At 35.2% G+C, this 20,936-nt stretch overlaps 1 protein-coding gene across 3 annotated transcripts in view; it reads right to left on the bottom strand.

The window, feature by feature from the left end:
• Positions 1–1,802: 1,802 nt before the first annotated feature.
• Positions 1,803–20,936, bottom strand: part of PARG (poly(ADP-ribose) glycohydrolase) — a 115,233-nt gene continuing 96,099 nt past the window's right edge. For 2 of the 3 annotated variants that reach the window (XM_036223548.1, XM_016140948.2), the window contains 3 exons: positions 15,859–15,964; positions 3,740–3,868; positions 1,803–3,118 (listed from right to left, as the gene is read on the bottom strand). In XM_036223548.1, coding sequence (XP_036079441.1) covers positions 2,964–3,118; positions 3,740–3,868; positions 15,859–15,964 — 390 coding nt within the window. In that variant the 3' untranslated portion in view covers positions 1,803–2,963. The remainder of the gene's footprint in view (positions 3,119–3,739; positions 3,869–15,858; positions 15,965–20,936) is intronic. The other variant, XM_016140947.2, reaches the window with a different exon arrangement.

Raw genomic sequence — 20,936 nt, 5'->3', positions numbered from 1 at the left:
AATGTCTTAGATACAAATGCTAGATATTTAATTTTTTTCCCCACTGAACAAGCTAATCATGTTCTCTCCACCTCCCTTCTCCAAAAAAAAATGGACATTAGTTCTCAATATGTTCCATCTGATTAAACTGTCCCGATCCCAGAATGTACTGGGACAGAGAACTAGGCAGGTTTTATTCTCGGAAAGTCCTCAACAGCAAGAGAAGCAGTCACTAAGTCTGTTCAGCATTGAGTTGAGTCTTAGATTCTATGTTCTGGAATATTAGGCTGGGTGGTCTTTGAACCTGGACCTAATGACTTGTCGACCATATGAACCATCCCTATACTTTTCATGCTGTTCACTTAGACTTGGGGCTGGGTAACTGGGAAAGAATGTGGAGATAAAAGAAATAAATGTAACCACAAATGTTTAACAAAACATAGAATGGGTTGGGAAGGATAGAAAAGACTTTAATACCAACAGAAATAAACCCAGACATAGGTTAATAAAATTATATAGGTTTAAAGTATAATTCAATAATTTGTCATATATATATTGCATTGGATGTTCACCACCCAGTTAAATTGCCTTCCATCACCATATATTTACCACCTTTACCCTTATCTACTTCGTCCTTTTCCCCCCTTTTCCTCTGGTAACCACTAAACTGTTCTCTGTGTCTATAAGTTTTTGTCTGTTTTGTTCATTTGTTGCTTTCAGTTTTATATTTCACATGAGTGAAATAATATGGTTCTCAACTTTTTCCGTCTGACTTACTTCACTCAGCATAATAATCTCAAGATCCATCCATTTTGTTGCAAATGGCAGTATTTCATCTCTTCTTATGGCTGAGTAATATTCCACTGTATATAGGTACCACATCTTTTTTTTTTTTTTTTTTTAAGGTGAGGTAACCCTTGGTTGACCTCACAGATTGCAAGGACCTTGTCAGCTTACAATCCCTTATTTTTTTATATTTTACACCTATAGCACCTGGTCTTCCTAGGCGGTCTTCCATCCAAGTCCTAACCAGGCCTGACCCTGCTTAGCTTCCAAAATCAGATGGGGTTGGGCTTGTTCAGTATGGCCGTAGCGATGTACCACATCTTATTAACCAATGTCACCCCAATAAATTAAAGAAAAATATGCTCAGTGAAAGAAGTCAGTGACAAAAGGCCACATATTGTATGATTCCATTTATATAAAATGTGCAGAACAGACAAATCCATAGACACACCAAAACAGATTAGTAGTTATAGGACTGAATGTAATGTAACTGCTAATGGGCATGGGTTTCATTTAGGAGAGTTTAAATGTTCGAAATAGATAGTGGTGATGGTTGCACACTCTGAATATACAAAAAACAAACAAACAAACAAAAACAACAAATACTTTAAAAGGGTGAATTTTATGCTTTGTAAATTATATCTCAAAAAGCTATTGTAAAAAGTCAAAAAAATAATAAGAAAAAAAAGTCAGACACCTCAGACTTTGATGATTAAAAATCTTAGTTACTTTGGTAAAGAAATTCATTAATAACTGGCTGCCTGCAGGTGCCAATTTCCATTAACCTCTCAATCTCTACACAAACAAAAAGAGTTATAGATGTTGGCCAAGCTGCCCATTTTTTACTGCCTATATTGATACCAGGAGTTTGGACCATCTACTCAAACTCCTTATTAATAGGATTTGACTTCCAATAGCTTTTCCTGTTAGTCGACTATAAACTAGAACTTAAACAATATGGTTTAGGATTATTTTAGAAATGTAAATAAACTTTTATGATTAAACTCAACTCTCCATTAACAAGAATTGGTATTGGCTTTCACTTTAACTTTCAAAAGACATTATTATTTATGTTTTTTGCCAGGTTTTAAATAGACACAATTGTAAATAAAGGATTTTAAACAGAGCTCCCGATAAAGCCTAAACCTACTCATTTTCCACACCTCCAATTTTATTTAGGTTTTATGTACTTCCACATAGACACACTTAAAGAACATATATTTACATATATAATATATAGATATGGGGATTTCTAAAAATGATTATTAATGAAAATTTATTAACTATATAACCTTTGAATACCAGATAAACTTCGACATGTACAAATCAGCATTCAGTTCCCAGTTCTTAAACTCTAGTTATATGAATATGCCTCAAGCACCAAGGAAGAAATAATGATCCTAATTTAAAAAGAAAAAAAAATCCCAAGAAACCAAAACTTTATAACTCTTTTGAATTTTTTTTTTTTTAACACTCTTTGGAGGAAAGTCTCTTTTATTCCACATTTCCTTCCATCTTATCAGTTTCCAAAAAACATTATCAATGAAAAAAGGCAGACAAACTGTAACAGATTAAGGGTGATGTCTTAAAAGAACTATTTCTGGAAATTTTTCTGTTAAAATACAAAACTGTTTTAACCTAGGAGATATGCATTATGTAACATGTTTGGGGGAAAAAAAAGCAACTCAATTTCAAAATTCAAAAAATCAAATGATGCAGTCATAACAAGAGTTGGGGCTGAAAAGGTCATAGGGAGTTCTTTAGCAAACCTAGTTGAAGAGTTTCTTGGATTTCAACTTCTTCCCTGGCATCAATGGCATCTGCTTGCTGCAGAGGCAATTTATATAATTTTATGGTATCAAAAAAGAGACCTGATGAGTTGAGCACAACCTTTTTCATGGAGTTTCACAAGAAAGCTGATGTTCGACCAAAGAAAGATCAAAGAATAAAGATGGAAATAGAAAAGAAAACAAAAAGAAAAACAGGAAAAAATATATCTAAGCCTATTAAGTCAGGATGGAGGGGGCTTAGATGTACAAACTGACAATTGCGTACGTGTGGAAGGGACTGTATCCTTGCATACAAGTGTGGATTATATACACATTTATATTAAGTTAAGTCAGTTCACATATCACACCTAACAATTCAAACAGGATGTTTCTGCTAAGAGGTGGAAGGAGTTCTATTCATTCTGCTCCTCAGGCCCCGGTCCTTTGTCCTGGCTGGTTGGTAGTCTCCTCACAGGACTCAACAGCATGGTAAATGAATGGGTAAAGCTTGATGTCTGGTCCAGGAGTGGAACAGTTTCTGCATTCTTCATTATAATATCGTAGCAATAGCTTATATACTTCTCCTGGAGAGTAAAAGGTCAGACCAATTTGCACATTTAGGAATGTAGATGGATAAAACCTTACACTAAGGAACATTTAGTTTAATCTCCTAAATAACATATGCTTAAATTTGACTTCTGAAAATTGCCTAGAAGGCTTTCCCCAAAAAGGTAAATTTTTAAAAAATACCTTGAAAAAACTACTTATTAACTTGATTAAAACAAGCTATATATAGTATATCATCCATGCATCTTTTTGGGAGTTTGTGGCACCTCTAATTCTACATTCAGTTCCCACAGTAGCAAGGCCTTTCATGTCCAACTGAAACACACTAGATAAACATGCTGGCATGTCTGAGAAATATGAGTCGGTGATGTCTCTAAAGTTTGAATTTACCCTCCTTACATCTTCCCTCTTTCAGATTTCTCTACACAAACATAAAAAGTTCAATTTATTGGCCTTACTTTAATAAGCTGACACACTCTTTCAAGACTGTGGATGACACTTTCCCAGAAAAAGTGATACTATAAATGTTGCCTAAGACTTTGTCTCCGATCCTCAAAATTCACACTTATTCACTGTGCTCCATCCAGATTTAGCAGGTGTTCCTTCTGCTAAATCCATCAAGACTATCTTCTACTTACCAACAGTCAGTTTCCTTTCAGTAAGGAAAGTGTGTATGCTATAAATGTCTCTCATCAGTTCTGAGTCCCCAAAGGTGAAATAAACCACATCTCGTTCAGCTACAGCAGCTGCCAGTATCTGTATTAAGGCTGTAGCAAAGAGAGAAAAAACACAGCTATATTATGACATTTTTCATCAAGACACCTTTAGTTCCTTAAGCCGGCTAAATTATAGCTGGTACACCACAGCTTTAATCCTACATTAAAGATTTATAAACCTAACATATACAGTATTAGAAATGGCAAATACAGGATGAGTATAAATTATCTAGTTTTATGACTTTTCAGACATACTACTGAGATCTCATTAGCGCACAGAATCCCCACTCAAGCACCTTTGTAGGAAAACAAAGGAAGGTGCTTTTGTGGTAGTACGGTCAAGGCACTAAGGTGGTATTTTCTTGCTTATATTAATCTGGAACTAAAATTTTGTGTTGGCTTACTTGATTTAATTATTTTATCTTATAATATAGTCACTGGTCTTTTGTATCACAGGAGTCTCTGTGACTTTCCCTGACCAATGTACTTACAGGGTTCTAATGGTCTCATTAAACCTACAGCAATGAGAAAGCTCAAAGTGGGTTAGACAGCACACCCTCATCCCTCTTGCACTCCCATCTCTACCCAATCATTGCAGCATGGAATGAATGCTACTGAAAACACTGGACAGTAACTCTGGTGTGCTGCAATGGGAAAATCATTTAGAATCATTGTCCCCAGGAATCTAAGTTACAAATCACTGAGCCTCAAGTATGTTTCCAAAAATTATTTTATAATCATCATCTGAATAGACAAAATGTATTTAACAAAACTGAACATAGGTACAATAAATGCCCTTTTGCTAGATGTATTTTTTTCCTCTATAAATACAGGGGGTAGTAGTCTAAATCAGGATAAGTTTTGTATAGTTTTTATTTTTGAGAGGATGTTAACATTCTACATATTCAAAAATAAAATTGAAACAATAAAAATGGAAGTGGGACGGAATCTACAACTGAAAGTAAACTAAAACAAATGAGCCCCATTTTATTTTAAAATAACAACATAAAAACACTGAAGGGGAAGGAAAAAGGAAAGGATGAAAGAAAGCAACTTATGAACACAGTATTTGACTAATGTACCCTTAGTCTTCGGCAAGAGGGAAAGAATTACAAACAAATCCCTGACCCTTTTTGCTAGGTTTTCTTACCAAAGCAATTCTGAAAGTATTTTTAACTATCTTTCAGGATTGAGCAAATGAGGCAATGTATTGATATTGTTGGGAGCTGGGGTTTGCTCTATGGGAGGACACACAAATATGGAACAGGAAAAGACAAAAAAACTCAAGGGGACGTATTGAAATGGAAGACACTGATGTATACTCTTGACATCTAAAATCTGTGTGTGTGTGTGTGTGTGTGTGTGTGTGTGTGTGTGTGTGAGAGACAGAGAGAGAGAGAGAGAAGAGAAGAGAGAGTGAGAGCGAGCAAGCTCTGAGGAAGATATTTTTATATTCTGTCTGCTGAAAAAACAAAAAAGAAGAGACATCCCAGTAGCAATGAACACACCTTGTGCCCAGATATTGGTATCTAATACTATTTTCCTTAACAGGAACTGGAACTCAGGGAGATGCCTGATTCCATGGTTTGGACAGGATAGGTACAAGACAAGCCCAAAATATTTTGCAATACCAGAGAGTAAAGAAATGCTAAAAGAAAAAAAAAGATGGGGGAAAAATTGATGGGAGCTTGTTACAAGGCTATACAGGAGGCAATTTGAAGAAGCTTCTACTAGCCAAATCTGGACAAGCTAAGTACCAAAATATTAAGTAAAATAATAAGTTACAAACCATTGAAAAAATATGAATTTCTGAATCCACACCAATAATACATAGTAAATAAATAAGAGGAGAGGAAAGAGGGCTCTTGCTCACAGAAAAAAGCCAAAAACTAACCAAGAATTGTGGAGGAAGTGTGAGAACGAGATAATTCTCTCTTTGCAACCATCATGGTAAAGATTGAATCAGGCAAAAATCATTAAAGGATGCTAAATCTAAGGGAAATTTTGCAAGTGTCTTTCCATAGACTACTTATTAGCTACAAGAAAAAAAAAAACTCACTGTCTATACAGTGGAGAGATCAGACAACTCCTTGACTGCGTGATCGAAATTAACATCACCAATGTGGTCAGATGGTCATAAAGTGCCTTTAAACACTATCCCCTATATAGTGCTCTAACCAACAATGCATAACCTCAACCTAATTATGAAGAAACAGCAGACAAACTCAAGGAACATTTTATTTTTCAAACATGTTGATGTCATAAAAGGCAAAGAATGCCTGTGGAAATACTCTAGATTCAGAAGGAGGCAAAAGACGTGACAATTAAATGCAAAACCTGATTCTAGACCCAGTACTGGAGGGCAAAAGGGCTATAAATGGTTTTATTAAGGCACCTAACAAAATTGGAACATAGATAATAAGAGTAGATAATATTCTATCGATGTATAATTATGAACATAATAACTATAATGTGTTTGTATAAGAAAATATTTTCTTCTTAAGAAACATTGAAGTATGTAGGAAATGGGCATAATGTTATAACTTAAGCTCAAATGGTTCAGAAAAAAATTGTGTGTATGTAGATACAGTATATGTATATACACAGAGGTGTTAATTTTATTTTTTGTAACTTTGATAAATTTGAAATTATTTGCAAATAAGAAGTTTATAAACTTATGTAAGAAAGGAAAAATATTTTTAAATTTAACTTGTAAATTTGACACGGTTGAGCATCCCCAGATTTGAGAAAGAATCTAAGACATTACACTACATGTGAGATCCTAAAATATCAAAGTCTGTCCTAATTTCCAAACTAATATTTATTGAGTACCCACAACATGTGAAGTACCATGACTAGGCCTCATTAATCTCAAAGTATTGAAAGTAATTAATCTCAAAATAGAGATATCTTAATTAAAACTGCTCAACCAACTTACGTATATATTAAAGCTTCAGTACACTAAATTTCAAAAGGTTCCTAATTAACTTAAACTACACATAAAAATGAAAACCAATGAATCGTCGCCTACCTTTACCAATCTTTTTGTTTGAATGAAAATTTGACTTTAAGTCAAATTTCCTATTTAAAAAAGGGGAGGGAGACCCAAGAAATGTCCTTATAGTCCTACTTCCTCCTTATATATAGAAATACTAGATAACTGGTCATTTGTAATTTATGAATATGAAATATTAATAAAAGCATTTAAAATTTATCTCCCAATTTATTTTTTAAATGTTTCCCAGGCAATTTTGTCCCTGTGGATATGCTCTTAGAGCTAAGCTAGACGGTGCTACCAAAAAAAGGCTAGATCCTAATAAGAGAAACCAATTCACATTACAATCTTAATTTCACATCTGTTTCTGTTTGGGTACACACTAACATAAGCATGCTGGAACTGGAGACAGGAGACCTAGTTCAGTGCTCACCCTTCTGCTAGCTATCTAGCTCTATGACTAGCCAAGTCACTTAACTCTCTTTCCGGAATTTCCCCCAGCTATGTAATGAAGTTCAATTGGATCCCTAAAGACTCTTTCGGAGTGTAGAATTCCATAATTTCTGCTATAATTTTCCCCTTGCTATAAATACATAAATAAAATTTTCAGAAATAGATATTACTCTTAAATCTAGATAAATCAGTAATCACACAAGATCATTTTAAACAGAACTGAATTCAGACCTCACTATCTGCATCTCCAAGACCTCTGTAAATCTAGAGAATTATGTCTTATGACTTAAGTGAACTCTCTTGTATCATAAATCTAATAGGTATTGTGGACTGACTCCAAGTATAATATAAAAGTATCAAATTCTAACATCAAACACAACTAGGTGCCAAAATAATTACTTAAATTAACCTGCAGGGAGCTTGGTTTTAATTTTCTTTCTGGCATCAATGTTAAGCTATGAAAGAAATTCAAATAAATATGAATAACATCAAAAAACAATTCACAGTGTCTTCCTGCAACAGATGAATCAAAAAAAAAATTAGTAAAATGATGGATACTCACACCACAGGTGTGGTTTAAGACCATTAACATATAAAATTAATAACAACTGCTAATACGGAATGCTTAACAGTTCTAGTAACTTTCTAAGCACAAACTCAAGATTTATGATTAACTCAATCCTTAGAGAAACTGAATGAGGTAAATATCAGTATTATCTATCTCCATTTTGAAAATAAAGAAATACAGGCACCAAAGGGGTAATTTATCTACAAGTACAGAGCCAGAAAACTATGGAGGTAAGATTCAAACCCCGGCAGTCTGATTGAAGGACTTGCACCCTCATCACTATGCTGAAAAGTTGAAATGCCAGTCAATCTGTTCTATTCCAAGCGAACTTACCATATGCCAATCAGATGAATCGCCTCGAATTTTTTATTTACATTATTTAAATGTAGGTCTGCAAGCAGGCTAAAATAGTATAGATTTGAAAGTACTACTGAAGTCTTTCTAATGAAACCCAACGTGTTTTGGGAGCTCTCATGCCCCCATTATCCTGAAAGTGTAAGCACTGCTGCCAGCCCCAAAAGCTTTTAGTTCACTCTTCCAGGCCAATCTTATTCCCTAATTATCTTGTGCTCTGGCTTCTGTTTTTAATATTGACACCACTTGCCTACCCCAGTCCCCACCCACCAAACCCACAGTAGATATTACCAAAGGCTCAATCTTTGGTCCTTTCATCTGCTTTGTTTCCCCCCTACAAGAATTCAACCACAATCTCTAGAATGCTAATTCTCAAATCTTCATCCAGATACAGTTTGTGGTCAATAAAGATTAGATTAAATAGCAAGAGCACATACACTGGGCTCTTGGGGATTAATCCTGGTTTGAATCCTAGCAGTGCCACTTGATATCCCCGTGATTCCAGGCTAGTTACTTATCTCTCTCTGTCTCAGTTATCCCACCTATAAAGGTAAAAATAAAACCTACCTAAAAGGCTGTTATAAGCTAATACATGTAAAGAAAAACATTTAGTATAATCCCTACAACACACACTGCATTGAACATGTTTAACAACAACATATATTGGTTTTTGAGGAAGTTAGGCCAAGTTTAAATGTGACTAGTAAGTGGTTCTCTTTGGGCAGGTTTATTAGCTTCTCTACAAACCTTGGTCTCTTCATCTTAAAAATGAGGCTATAAACTGAAGGATAATTATGCAAACTAAAAAGAGAATGTGGCGTTTATTACACACGGCTGAACACCAGCAACTCCCAGAGTTAAAAAAAATTCCCAAAGCCCTTTCCCAGATCCACTCATTCAGTGACATCTCCAAGGTGCTGATAACCATTCTGCTTACTAGACACTTTGAATGCACTACCATACAAGACTCCATTCTAGGCACTGGGCCCTACTGATGAGAACAAAGCAGAAATGTTAAGGAAGGGATATTTTACTCAAGTATGTAGAAGCAAAGCTGAGAAAAATAGAGACTGTTCTGACAGAAGGAAGCAAAGGAAAGAGGAACCTGTGGCAGACAAATTGGGGTAACCTGGCCTAATAATTCTATTCCTCTACCTTCTACTTTTTTTGAGTCACTCTTTCCCTGCTTCCACAACCGGACTTTCCACAAACCCCAAAACCAAAGTGATAAGCTAGGACAACCACAGCAAGGTAGAAAATGATTTATTAGCATTGTTCGGGTTCACATCTTCTCTAGAACAATGGTTTTTCTGGATTTTAGCTATCTTGATTGCACATAGCAAAATAACTAGTGAAAACATCATTTAGGTTTGATATAAATGGGACATAAGGTATAAAAGAAAGCTCATTTATAAATAAATTTCTATGATCTCAGAAAACTTTTTGTTGAATGTAAACATGTAATAAAAACCAACTAGAAATTCTATTGATCTCATTAGGAGATGTATCCAGTGTTTACTGACTCATGGGCTACAACGATTTGGTCCAAGTGATGGGAAAGTGATCTAAGTTGTTCAAATTAGAGTATTTCCACAGAAGTTTTAAACAAAGGAGTCCTGGTGTACACTTAGGGCAGGAGCCCACACCACTGTCTCTACTGAGATGAAATGAATAAAGTTGCAAAAAACAAACCTAAATCAAAACAAAACAAAAAACTCAAAACCAAAAAAACACTGCTTCTACCTTAACAATGAGAAAAGGAAAAGTGATCTATGGAATCGTAACTTTTCATGAGTCTACCAGGGAACTGAGTTTACAAGGCCACTTTGGCATGACAAGCCCCTCCAAGAGATGAAACAGAAACTATTATCTTCGAAAGAGCACAGGAGAAAGAGGTGGCCACCATACAAATGGGTGAGAATAAATTAGCTAAAACTAACAAAATTTTAAAAGCCAAGTGTGGACTAGGCGGTCACTTTGGAATAGTTAGGACCACAGAAATAAGTAAAGTTTACAATCACTCAGAAGCTTTTCCATGGGCCTCCACAGCATACTCAAAAAGATGGAAGGTCAGGAGGTCAGAGAGAGACCCTTTGTTAATACTGGTGTGCAGGAGGTAACCGGCTGCTGCTAGTGGACAGGCACCAAGCTCCTCCCTCTTCCTCATGTCTCTTCTATCCTACCTTTTGGTTCCTAGGGCCATTGGTTGCCTGGGGAAGAAAGTTGTTAATAAGCATCTGTTGTATGAATGAATGTATGGAAAGTATTCTATGAATAGCTATAAGTATAATATACAATGAAAGCAATTCAAAATTAAATTGTAATAAATTGTACAACTTATGCACAGTTAGACAACAAGCATATTAAAAATATTTAGCCTTATTTCTAAAGAAATACAAGTTTATGAATTTACACATTCCTGAGTTCTCCCTTCATAATTTTTAAAAAAACTATCCTCCCTTCCTTCTTTTATAAGGTAGGGATAGCAGCTGATAGCATTAGAAGAGTCTTCATGAGAAAGCTGGCCAGTAGAGAAAAAGTTACTATTGGCCCCGTGTTTATCTTCTCTCAGAGGGTTTTAGTTGTCCAACATTTGATCATCTATTGCTACACTGACTTGGACCATAGCCTCTGATTTTTCTTTATGCAACTGCTCTATCTCCTTAGTAGTGGTTTATTAGCAAACATCTTTCTTGGTTTTCTCTTCTTCTGGAAATTAATCTAGGATTTAAGTGCCCCTTTGCACATGTCTGCAATATAGCTAATGAGAAGGTAGTCTTGTAAAAGAGGGGCTTATACCAGTCAGATGGTTGACATTTTTAACTCATTTTTTTTTTTTAAAAAATTCAATTTATTGTGGTGACATTGGTTAAAAAATTATATAGGTTTCAAGTGTACAATTCAATAATGTGTCATATGTATACTGCATTGTGTGTTCACCACCCAAAGTTAAATTTCCTTTTGTCACCGTGTATTTAACCCCTTTTCTACTGCCTTGCTTCCTCCCTTTCCCTCTGGTAACCACCAAACTGTTGTCCGTGTTCATGAGTTTGTTCATCTGGTGCATTTGTTGCTTTCAGTTTTATATCCCATATATAAGTGAAATCATATGGTTCTCAACTGTTTCTGCCTGACTTATTTTGCTTAGCATAACACTCTCAAGATCCATCCATGTTGTGGCAAATGGTAGTGTTTCATTTTGTCTTATGGCTGAATAATATTCCATTGTATATACATACCACATTTTCTTTATACAATTATCTACCAAAGGGCATTTTAGTTGTTTCTATGTCTTGGCCACTGTGAATAATGCTGCAATGAACATCTTTTATGGGTAAGTGTTTTCAAGTTTTTTGCATAGACATCCAGAAAAAAGATTGCTGGGTCATAAGATAACTCTATACTGATTTTTTTGAGGAAGCTCCATACTGTTTTCCATAGTGGCTGTACCAATTTACATTCTCACCAGCAGTGTTTGAGGGTTCCTTTTTCTCCACCTCTCCGATACTTTTTATTATTTGTCCTGTTGATGTCAGCTATTCTAATAGGTGTGACATGGTATCTCATTGTGGTTTTGATTTGCATTTCCGTAATAGCTAATGAAACTGAGCATTGTTTTATATGTCCATTTATGTCTTCTTGGGAGAAGTGTCTGTTCAGGTGCTCTGACCACTTTTTAATTAAAGAGTTTGGTTTTTTAATTGTTGAATTCTTTGTATATTTGGATATTGGCTCCTTATTGGAAGCTGCAAATATCTTCTCCCATTCAGTTGGTTGCCTCTTTTGTTTGCTGATGGTTTCTTTTGCTGTGCAGTAGTTTTTTAATTTGATGTAGTCCTATTCGTTTAATTTTGTTTTTATTTCCCTTGCCTTTGAGGTCGAATTCACAAAAGCCTCTCTAAACCCAAGGACATGTTGTAAACAACTGAGATATGACATATTATATTATAATATTATGTTAGTTTTAGGTGTAAAACATAATGATTTGATATTTGAATATACTGAGAAATGATGACCACATTACATCTAGTTAACATTCATCACCATGCATAGTTACAAAAATTTTTTTCTCGGAATGAGAACTTTTAATGTCTACTCTTACCAACTTTCAAAAATACAATATGGTATTATTAACTATAGTTGCCATGTTATATTACATCCCCATGATTCATTCATTTTATAACTAGAAGTCTGTACCTTCTGACTCCCTTCACCAGTTTCACCCCAACCTCCAACCCCTGGCAACCACCAATCTGTTCTTTCTATCTACAAGTTTGGTGTTTTGTTTATTTTTTTTAGATTCCACATGTAAGTAAGATTATATGGTATCTGTCTTTCTATGTCTTACTCATTTCACTTAGCACAATGCTCCCAATGTCTGTTGCCAGAAGTTTTTTTGATTTTAACAAAAACAATGTATGCTTACAACAGAAAAATACAGATTAAAAAGAAAATAAAGAACATCTATATCCCTCACCTCAAGACCACAACTGACCTTTGCACATAAACAGATAAAACGTAGAGAATCTTAAATATGTGTATAAGATTTTATGCTCATAATTTAATTTTTAAAAGGTTTATATTACATAGATTGTGCATTTCCTCCCAATTTGGCAGATTCCAAAAACATCCTTCCATATCAGCAGTTATATTTCTGCAATAGTTAATAATAATGCCTGCATAATATTTCATTACAGAGATATACCAAACTTCTTTCTGTTCAAAATCACTTTTAGTAAACAATCCCCCACCCAAGGACATTATGACTGCTTACAATTTTTATGATTATTCAAGCAAATAAAGAAGACAAAATGGTCAAAAGTCACTCCAAAGTTTAAATCTCGATAATTGCAAAAATGAACTATACAATGCAAAGTTTTGTACTATGCTTGTTAGTCACCAGAGGAAGCAAAGTAGCAGTCTGAACTCTGTATCATAAAGAAAAGAAATAAAACAAACGCATTTATAAAGCTTCCCAAATTGTCCATCACAAATGACCAAGGCTTATGGCAGACCTGGTTTCTGGATTCATGACATGAACGTACTCATTCATTTTACTTAAGAGACAACAGAAAAAAGTGTCTGTCACAAGATCAATAAGTCCAGAGTGAAAAACAGGTTTCCTCAAACAAATTCAGGATGACAAAGAATTTCATAAAATAAAAACCAGAAATCCTTTTTCTATAGACTTTCAAAACACTGAAAATAGATGCAGTTTTTGTTTTTGAATATGAAGAAAATGTGGACAAAACTCTTAAGAATGAAGAAACAGAAAAGATTTTTTAAGCATACCACAAAAAATCTGAACACATAAAAATTAATTCCATATGACAATAACCCAACAGACTGAAATAAATGAAAGAACTGAGAAAAATACCTGCAACATGTGATAGTTAATAATTAATATTCCTTAATATACAAAGAGTTATTACCAGCCAATGAAAAATCAAAACAACTCTCTAAGAGCTAAATGGGCAGAAGATGGGAAAAAACAATTCACAAAACAAGTAAAAATGGCCAATAAACATATAAAAATTATTGAACCTCAGAGAAAGTAAAAAGTTCGACACTCCCTTCTTTGTGAGGTTGCCTATGCAAGGAAGACAATGGAATTCGATACAGTCTTTCAGGAGGACAATTTGCAACAAGTATCAAAATATAAAGTATATATATCCTTTGAATCATTAATCTTACTTCTAGTCTTAATCCTAAGAAAACGATTATATAAAACATGTAATTATATGCTATAGTATTGCTTAAAATATAAAGAAAATAAATCAATTATCTATGAATAGAGAATCAGTAAAATAAACTATGGTATATGTACATAAAACAGAAAGGCATGTAGCTATTTAAAAATGTCAACAGTAGATCTGCACTTATGGGTAATGAAAGCCATCCATGAGACTGTGTGATTTTCAAAGTGAGTAAGTTACAGCATAGAATATATGGTGTTATCCTATTAATGTTAAATGGTTACACAGATCGTGACATAGAATTGTCAGAAAAGATAGTCACCAGAAAGTTAACAGTGAATTCTGGTGATTTTCACATACTTAATGATAACTTTCTGGATTTAAAATATGATGTGTGATTTTTACAAAAATAAGACTCATAAATTAAGACAGACTCAACTATTCTATTTTCAACATGATGGAATTTATTTACATCCAGTTTGACTACCAAGGCCAGCTGGCTCTTTTACGTTTGCTTTGTTTTCTTGTTACGCTGATAAGTGTAATATAACAAAGAATTTGTCTGGTCTTAGTCCTGGGTTCCTGGCAGAAGCTTCGAAAACTCTTGGAATTCCCTGAGTGAGTGTCTTTATTATGATAATGAGGTGACTCCTAGTAGGCCCCTTGATAGCTTCAGCATTGAGATTTTCAGCTATTGACCTCCAAGGAGTAAAGGGAAGGCTGGAAATGAAGTTTACTGATGTGGCCAACAATCCAATGATGCCTATGCACAAAATCCTAATAAAAACTTTGGATACAAAAGGTCAAACAATCCAATGATGACTATGTACGAAGTCCCAATAATAACTTTGGACACCAAAGGTCAGTGGAGCTTCTTGGTTGGCAAACACATTGATGTGCTGTGAGAGTGACTGACCTGACATCACCAGGAGAGGACATGGATGCTTTGTAGTAGCTCTCAGATCTCACCCTATGTGTACCTTTATAATAAAATTGTAATAGCACCTTCCTGAGTTCTGTGAATCACTTTAGTAAATTATCAAACCTGAGGGGAATCATGTGAACTTGCCAAATTGGTAGCCAGTTGGTCAGATGCATGGGTGGCCAGGGGTAACACCTACCTCAACCCTAGACTTTTGGCTAGAGCCTGAAATAGGGGCAATCCTGTGGAGGACTCTGCCTTTAACCTGCGAGGTATATGCTAACTCTAGGTAGTTAGTATCAGGATTGTATTGCAGTTTGTGTCAGACCTGTAGCCATCCTAAGTAATGATATAATACTATTTTCTATAACTAATAATTTTGAGAATAGAGCAAATGTCATAAGGTAGCCCATAGCTTTGTTGATAAGGTTTTGTGATTTTTTAATACCACAAATAATAAAATTCAAGAAATGTTTATCCTTGGGTACCTAAAGGCCTTCTTATCTATGTCATTCATGCAGCTCTCTCAAGCTATACTCCCACACACTGTAAACTTCTATTACTGTGTGCTACATTTGCCTATGCCTCTCTTTCATATGCTAGACTATGAATTCCAAAGCAGGGACCACATCTTATTCATCTTTGTATTCTCAGAGCCAACCACAGTGCCCAGTGCACAGCTAATGCACAGTAAGTTTGATAAGCGAATGAGTCAACGAAATAGCTCTGTCCACAAAATCACTTATGTGAAGAAATGCACCTGAGTGGGTGTTTCGGTTTGAAACTTCAAAGTCATTTTGGACTCTTCCCTCTCTCTATTCTAAATACTGTGTCTGGTAGATCAGAGAAATAAGTGATCTCTGAAGGGAAATAGCAAATGAAAATAAGAATTTCTTTAAACACTAAGAAAAAGAGGATGGTGTCAAGTATTCTTTTTCTCTTATCTTAGATCTTTGTGGTTTTTTCTGATAAAACATTAGAATTCCAGTTTGTAGAACTAACTTTTCCACCAAATCAGAATGCTATTATCCTTATAACAATTTATCTACTCACCTTTTAATCTAGCATCACCCCCAAAGGCACCGCAGCCCCAGTTTCCTGTGGCCACTGCAGAAAGATTCTCTGAAGAAACTCCAGGACGGAGAAATCCACAGTAAGCCTGCAGGATGAAAGAAACATCAAAGCACATGAATGGCTAGACACTAACAGGCGTTTTTACTGATGTACTTGGATCACTATCCATGATCAAGCTTGTGTTATCTTTCCTTTCTTTCTTAGGGGCCAAAGTAGAGGGGGAAAGTAGAAAATTGTAGGATTATACATGGAGGACAGTAAGACATGATCAATTCTAATATTTATTTGCTTTGATGCTGGTCAAATCAAAGCTCTTGAACCAATACAGTCTGTTTCTTTTTTCTGATTCAAACACAGAAAGAGATATCAGAGATATTTCAAGAACTGATAGTACCACAATTACAAACTACCAGGAAAGACACTTAAGACACTGTTTTATTAGAATGCATCTGATCACCATTTTTTCATTAAGGTAAAGAATTATTACTATCATGCTTCCTCAGCACTCGCTCTTTGAATTATTGGGACTAGATTAATAACTAGGATTAGATTTAAATGTGCTTCCTGCCATTGAAATGCTTACCAATGAACAAGCAATTATATGCAAAAGGAATTCCTACACCTAGTTACAAAATAACCTTAGGATCCCTTCCAGCTCCAAGATTTTCTAGTTTCACAGCTCTGTTTTACAGAATATTTAAAAATTGGCCAGTAACCTGAGAAAATAACAATATATCCCAAGGATGCTAAGTATTAATTACATGAACAGTTCATTTTGTATATGAGAAGACTGCAGTTTAAGGCTCTAGAGTTTCTGATTTCCATTTCTTTGCTATCGGTCTAGTTGGTTTTTCTGCCTCTTAAGGGTTTTTAGTTTTTTAAAACTATCAGACTATATTTAGAAGTTGTATATAATAGCCAAGCAAATCTTCCCTTGGCTCTGTCAAGTACAACAGGAAGCCTAAAATATAGCTTATGAATAATAGTAAATAAAATAAAATAAAAGGAATGATCTGTGACAAATGTTCCCAAGGAAAAAGCAAGAATAAAGATGCTCTATGAAAACCACACAGAAATATAGCAAATTGCTCTCTGAAGTTTCCACAAAGGTATAAAAAATTTATACACTGTCTGGGTAAATTAACAAGGCTATTCCTTCCACCCTCTCCTAGGCTGTAAATCTTGACAGATATTAATTACAAGTCGTTACCAGACCATTACTCATAAATTACATGTATAACCAGATGTATGAAGCATCTGAAAAACTCTTTCAGGTAAAAAAATATCAAAGACCTCAACTTTTTTAGCAGGTTCTTGAAAGATACAACCTCTTTGCTTTATGCCAACAAAAGGGAGAACAAACTCACTGTTGGAATATATAACTCTGCCACTTGATTTCCTATCAAATTCTCCTACCATGCCAAAATCAGGAGGAAGATTTCTTAGCTTCCTAGTTTTGTGTCATTTCTGTTTTATACTGTCAGAATGGTTTAGTTTCTTCCTCACTGCTGTCTGGGCTAACTTTAATGAGCAAAAATAGCTTAGTGAAAATAAAGCCTAACAACAGAGAATTTGAAGTATTTAGATTATTAGAAGCAAAATCTAATATAAAGTATTAGCCAATTTTACCAAAAAAAGTCTATCTTAAAAAACAGCCATAACTAGAACAAACAATAAAAATGAAATTAACCTGCACTTGGTGTTTTCATCAAATAAAATCAAACTTTGAAAATTAGCAAGATAGAAATTAAATGATATAAAATAATTACATAGTAATTAGATATAAAGCATAACTTTTTATAATTAAATACAAAATTCTTTTATTTTTGTTAAAGGCAAGCATTTCCAAGGTCAGAAATAGGAAAAAAGCAGCAAGCTCGTATGAATCCCCTTTAGAGAGACAACCCATGCTTTTCTATTCTCCAGTAAGAAGGATCCCTCAAATGCTAGATATGAGGTCAGGGCCACTAATCAGGGAATCCCTTCCTTTTACAGGAGTAACTGAAAAAACAAAGACTGGATTAGGACAGAGACCTAAAAAGAGTTGCAAAGTTCTTAACTTCATAGGGTAAGGTACTAAGAGCTCTCAAGAGTTCCCCACAGGCAATACATACTTTTTCTCTGCCTAGAGTCAGAACACTTGAAGAGATTTCTCAGTACAGTAAGACTTCAAAGAAAGCCAGCTCAAGCTTTAGTTATGAACTGACATGACATTCCCCAATGACAGAGTTAGTTAAACAACTAACAACTTTAAACGGGGGGTAAAAAAGAAAGCATTTATACCTCAGGACAGTAAGTAGAAAATATCAATGAAAACTCATATCTCAGAATGAGTTTTGATGGAAAGAGAGGGAAGATAATTTTGGAGTCCTGAAAATTTCAAAAGAGAGCTTTAAGAAGCAAGAGGCAGGAGGAAAATATTGGTATCTAAAATTAAAACCTAGAGCCCAGCCAGGAAGAACTGAAGATAGTGATGTAGAAAGAAGCAAAGAAAACAGTTGCAAAATTCCAAGAGGCCCAGAACTGGGCCCAGGAAACAGCTAGTACTCAGGGGAATAGTCATAAACATCCATGCATGGACATGCATGAGCATATATAACCTTAAGTAAGAACTGAGTCTTCAACATTAATTTTAGCAGGCCCAAGGAGATGCAATTAAACTACATCTTCACATACTGTGAATATATTATACTGTTTGCTAGATTAATAATTTAACAAATACTGTTCTTAAAGAGTTGCTTAGTTAATATGAAGTCAATCTACAATAATTGTTTAACTTAAATTAATACGTAGCTGGTACTGATACTGATGTCCTGAGCTTTTAGAATATTGTAATTTCTTAAAAACAAAAATATTTTAAAAATCCTTAAGAATCTTGCGAATATAACCAATAATATTGTGTTAAGTTAGCATGATGACTAGAATTGGTGGTGTGATCACCGGTAAGGTATAAAAATGTCAAATTACTATATTATACACCTGAAACTAGTATAACTAATTTAATAATGTATACCAACTATATTTAAAATAAAAATAAACAAATTAAAAAAATCTTTAGACTATAATAAAATGATATTAATTAGGAGGCTTAAAATTATCTTCAGATTCAGTAATAACTTTGTAAATTACTTTCGATTAAATAGCAACAGTATAAATATGTTTATTACTATACTATGTATAATAGAGAAAAACTTGGAACTACCTAATTGTTCACAAAGTAATTGAGTATATCAATCCAACCAATTTCGTGAGTATTAAACACATTATGAAGATTATTAGAAAGTAATTAAAATATTTATAATACATGCTTAAATTAAATAAGTAAATACAAAATTGTAAGTAACTTTTGAACATTTTAATATGAAATGGACTGTTCATGTAGAAAGATCTTTACAAATGAAAACAACTATTTGAAAGGTAGAATTATGGGTGATATTTTTGTCTTTAAAAATAATTGTAACGTTAGTAAACCAATCTTGCTTTTTAAAAATGCAATATAAAATGAAAGAATTGAAAAAACAAATCACATAGGTAAAATAGGCTTTGTTCATCTCTCTTGCGACCAAATCAAAGTTGTGACCAAATCAAAGTTGTGACAGAAACACGGAGCAAAAAACAAGGAGAGTCACCTGGGATACAGACGACAGCACTATAACTAGGAAGAGAAATAATTAATCAACCTGCAATGGTAGAAGGTAGAAGGGGACGAAGACTGAAGGCTGCCTGGTCCCAAGCGACTGAGTGGAACAGAAGCTGCGGCAGCAGCAGCAGCAGCCAGCAGCTGTAGATGCCTCTAAAAGGGGCTGTGCCCACAAATGGACTTTCGTGGTGACGGACCTCTTGGCCCTGAGCATCAGTGCCCGGTTGGCTGCTTGGGGGGCACCAGAGACTTACAGAGGGGCATCGAGTTGTCGGAGTGAGGGATGGAGGTGAGGCTCTCTCCTGGGCAGAAGTGCAGGCAGTATTCATTGTTCCTCTGTTCAGCCCTCCCCCTCCCAGTGTGTGGACTCAATGCTGCCATAGCTAAAACAACATCATACTGGTTAACAGAGGTCACTCTGCCCAGGGGATTCCCTGAAACTCCGCCTCCCACAACTTGTGGCCACACCCAAGCCACGTCCAGGTGTGTCCTCAGCTAGTCAGGTGCACCTTGCTGAGCAGTGCCAAGACTCACACTGGTGGCAGCTGGCCTTGGTCTCTGGTGTGGTTTCTTGAGGCAACTATAAGCACGGCATCTGTGGATTGCTTGCTGAATCTTGACAGGTGGCCCTGGAGAGGCACAGGCTGGGGCTAAACTTGGCCTGCAGCTGAACTCTCCTCTCAGGACTGTGCCACTAGACACCTACTACACAAAGAGGCACTAATTAGACCGGGAGACTTAGGAGCTTTGCTTAGTACATAGAAGCAGACACAGAAGGCAGCCGAATGGGAAGACAAAGAAGCAGAAACCGTATGAGAGAACAAAACAGAGATCCAGGAATAATGGAGTCAAGCAATCTAACAGATGCAGAGTTCAAATCGCTGGTTGTAAAGGTGCTCCATGAACTTAGGGGAAGTGTAGATGAATTCAGTGATGACTTTAACAAAAAGATAAAAAGCATAAAAATGTAAATGGAAATTATAAAAGGGAATCTGTCAGAAATGAGGAATACATTATCTGAGATGAAGAGTATATTAGATGGAATAAACAGAGTGGATAAAAAAACAAAAAAGAGGATCAGAACACTGACATAGAGGATGGGAAGCCAAGGAGAATCAATCCGAATGGCAAGAAAAAGGAAGCCAAGACTATAATAATAATTTAAGGAGCCTATAAGACATTATTAAATGTCAAAATATCCATTCAAACTAGATGTTGAAGAGCTGTTTGAAGAAATAATGATGGAAAACTTCTCTCACCTGGTGAAGGAACTAGACATACAACCCCAGGAAGCTCAGAGAGTCCCAAGAAAGAAGAACCCAAAGAGGCCCACACCAAGACACATCATAACACAAATGCCAAAGGTTAACTACAAAGAGAGACTCTTAAAAGCAGCAGGAGAAAAGAAGTTAGTTGC

Source organism: Rousettus aegyptiacus, unplaced genomic scaffold (genome assembly GCF_014176215.1).
Source record: "Rousettus aegyptiacus isolate mRouAeg1 unplaced genomic scaffold, mRouAeg1.p scaffold_m13_p_6, whole genome shotgun sequence".
NCBI classification, from domain to species: Eukaryota; Metazoa; Chordata; class Mammalia; order Chiroptera; family Pteropodidae; genus Rousettus; species Rousettus aegyptiacus.
This window is presented reverse-complemented; position numbering and strand designations above follow the sequence as displayed.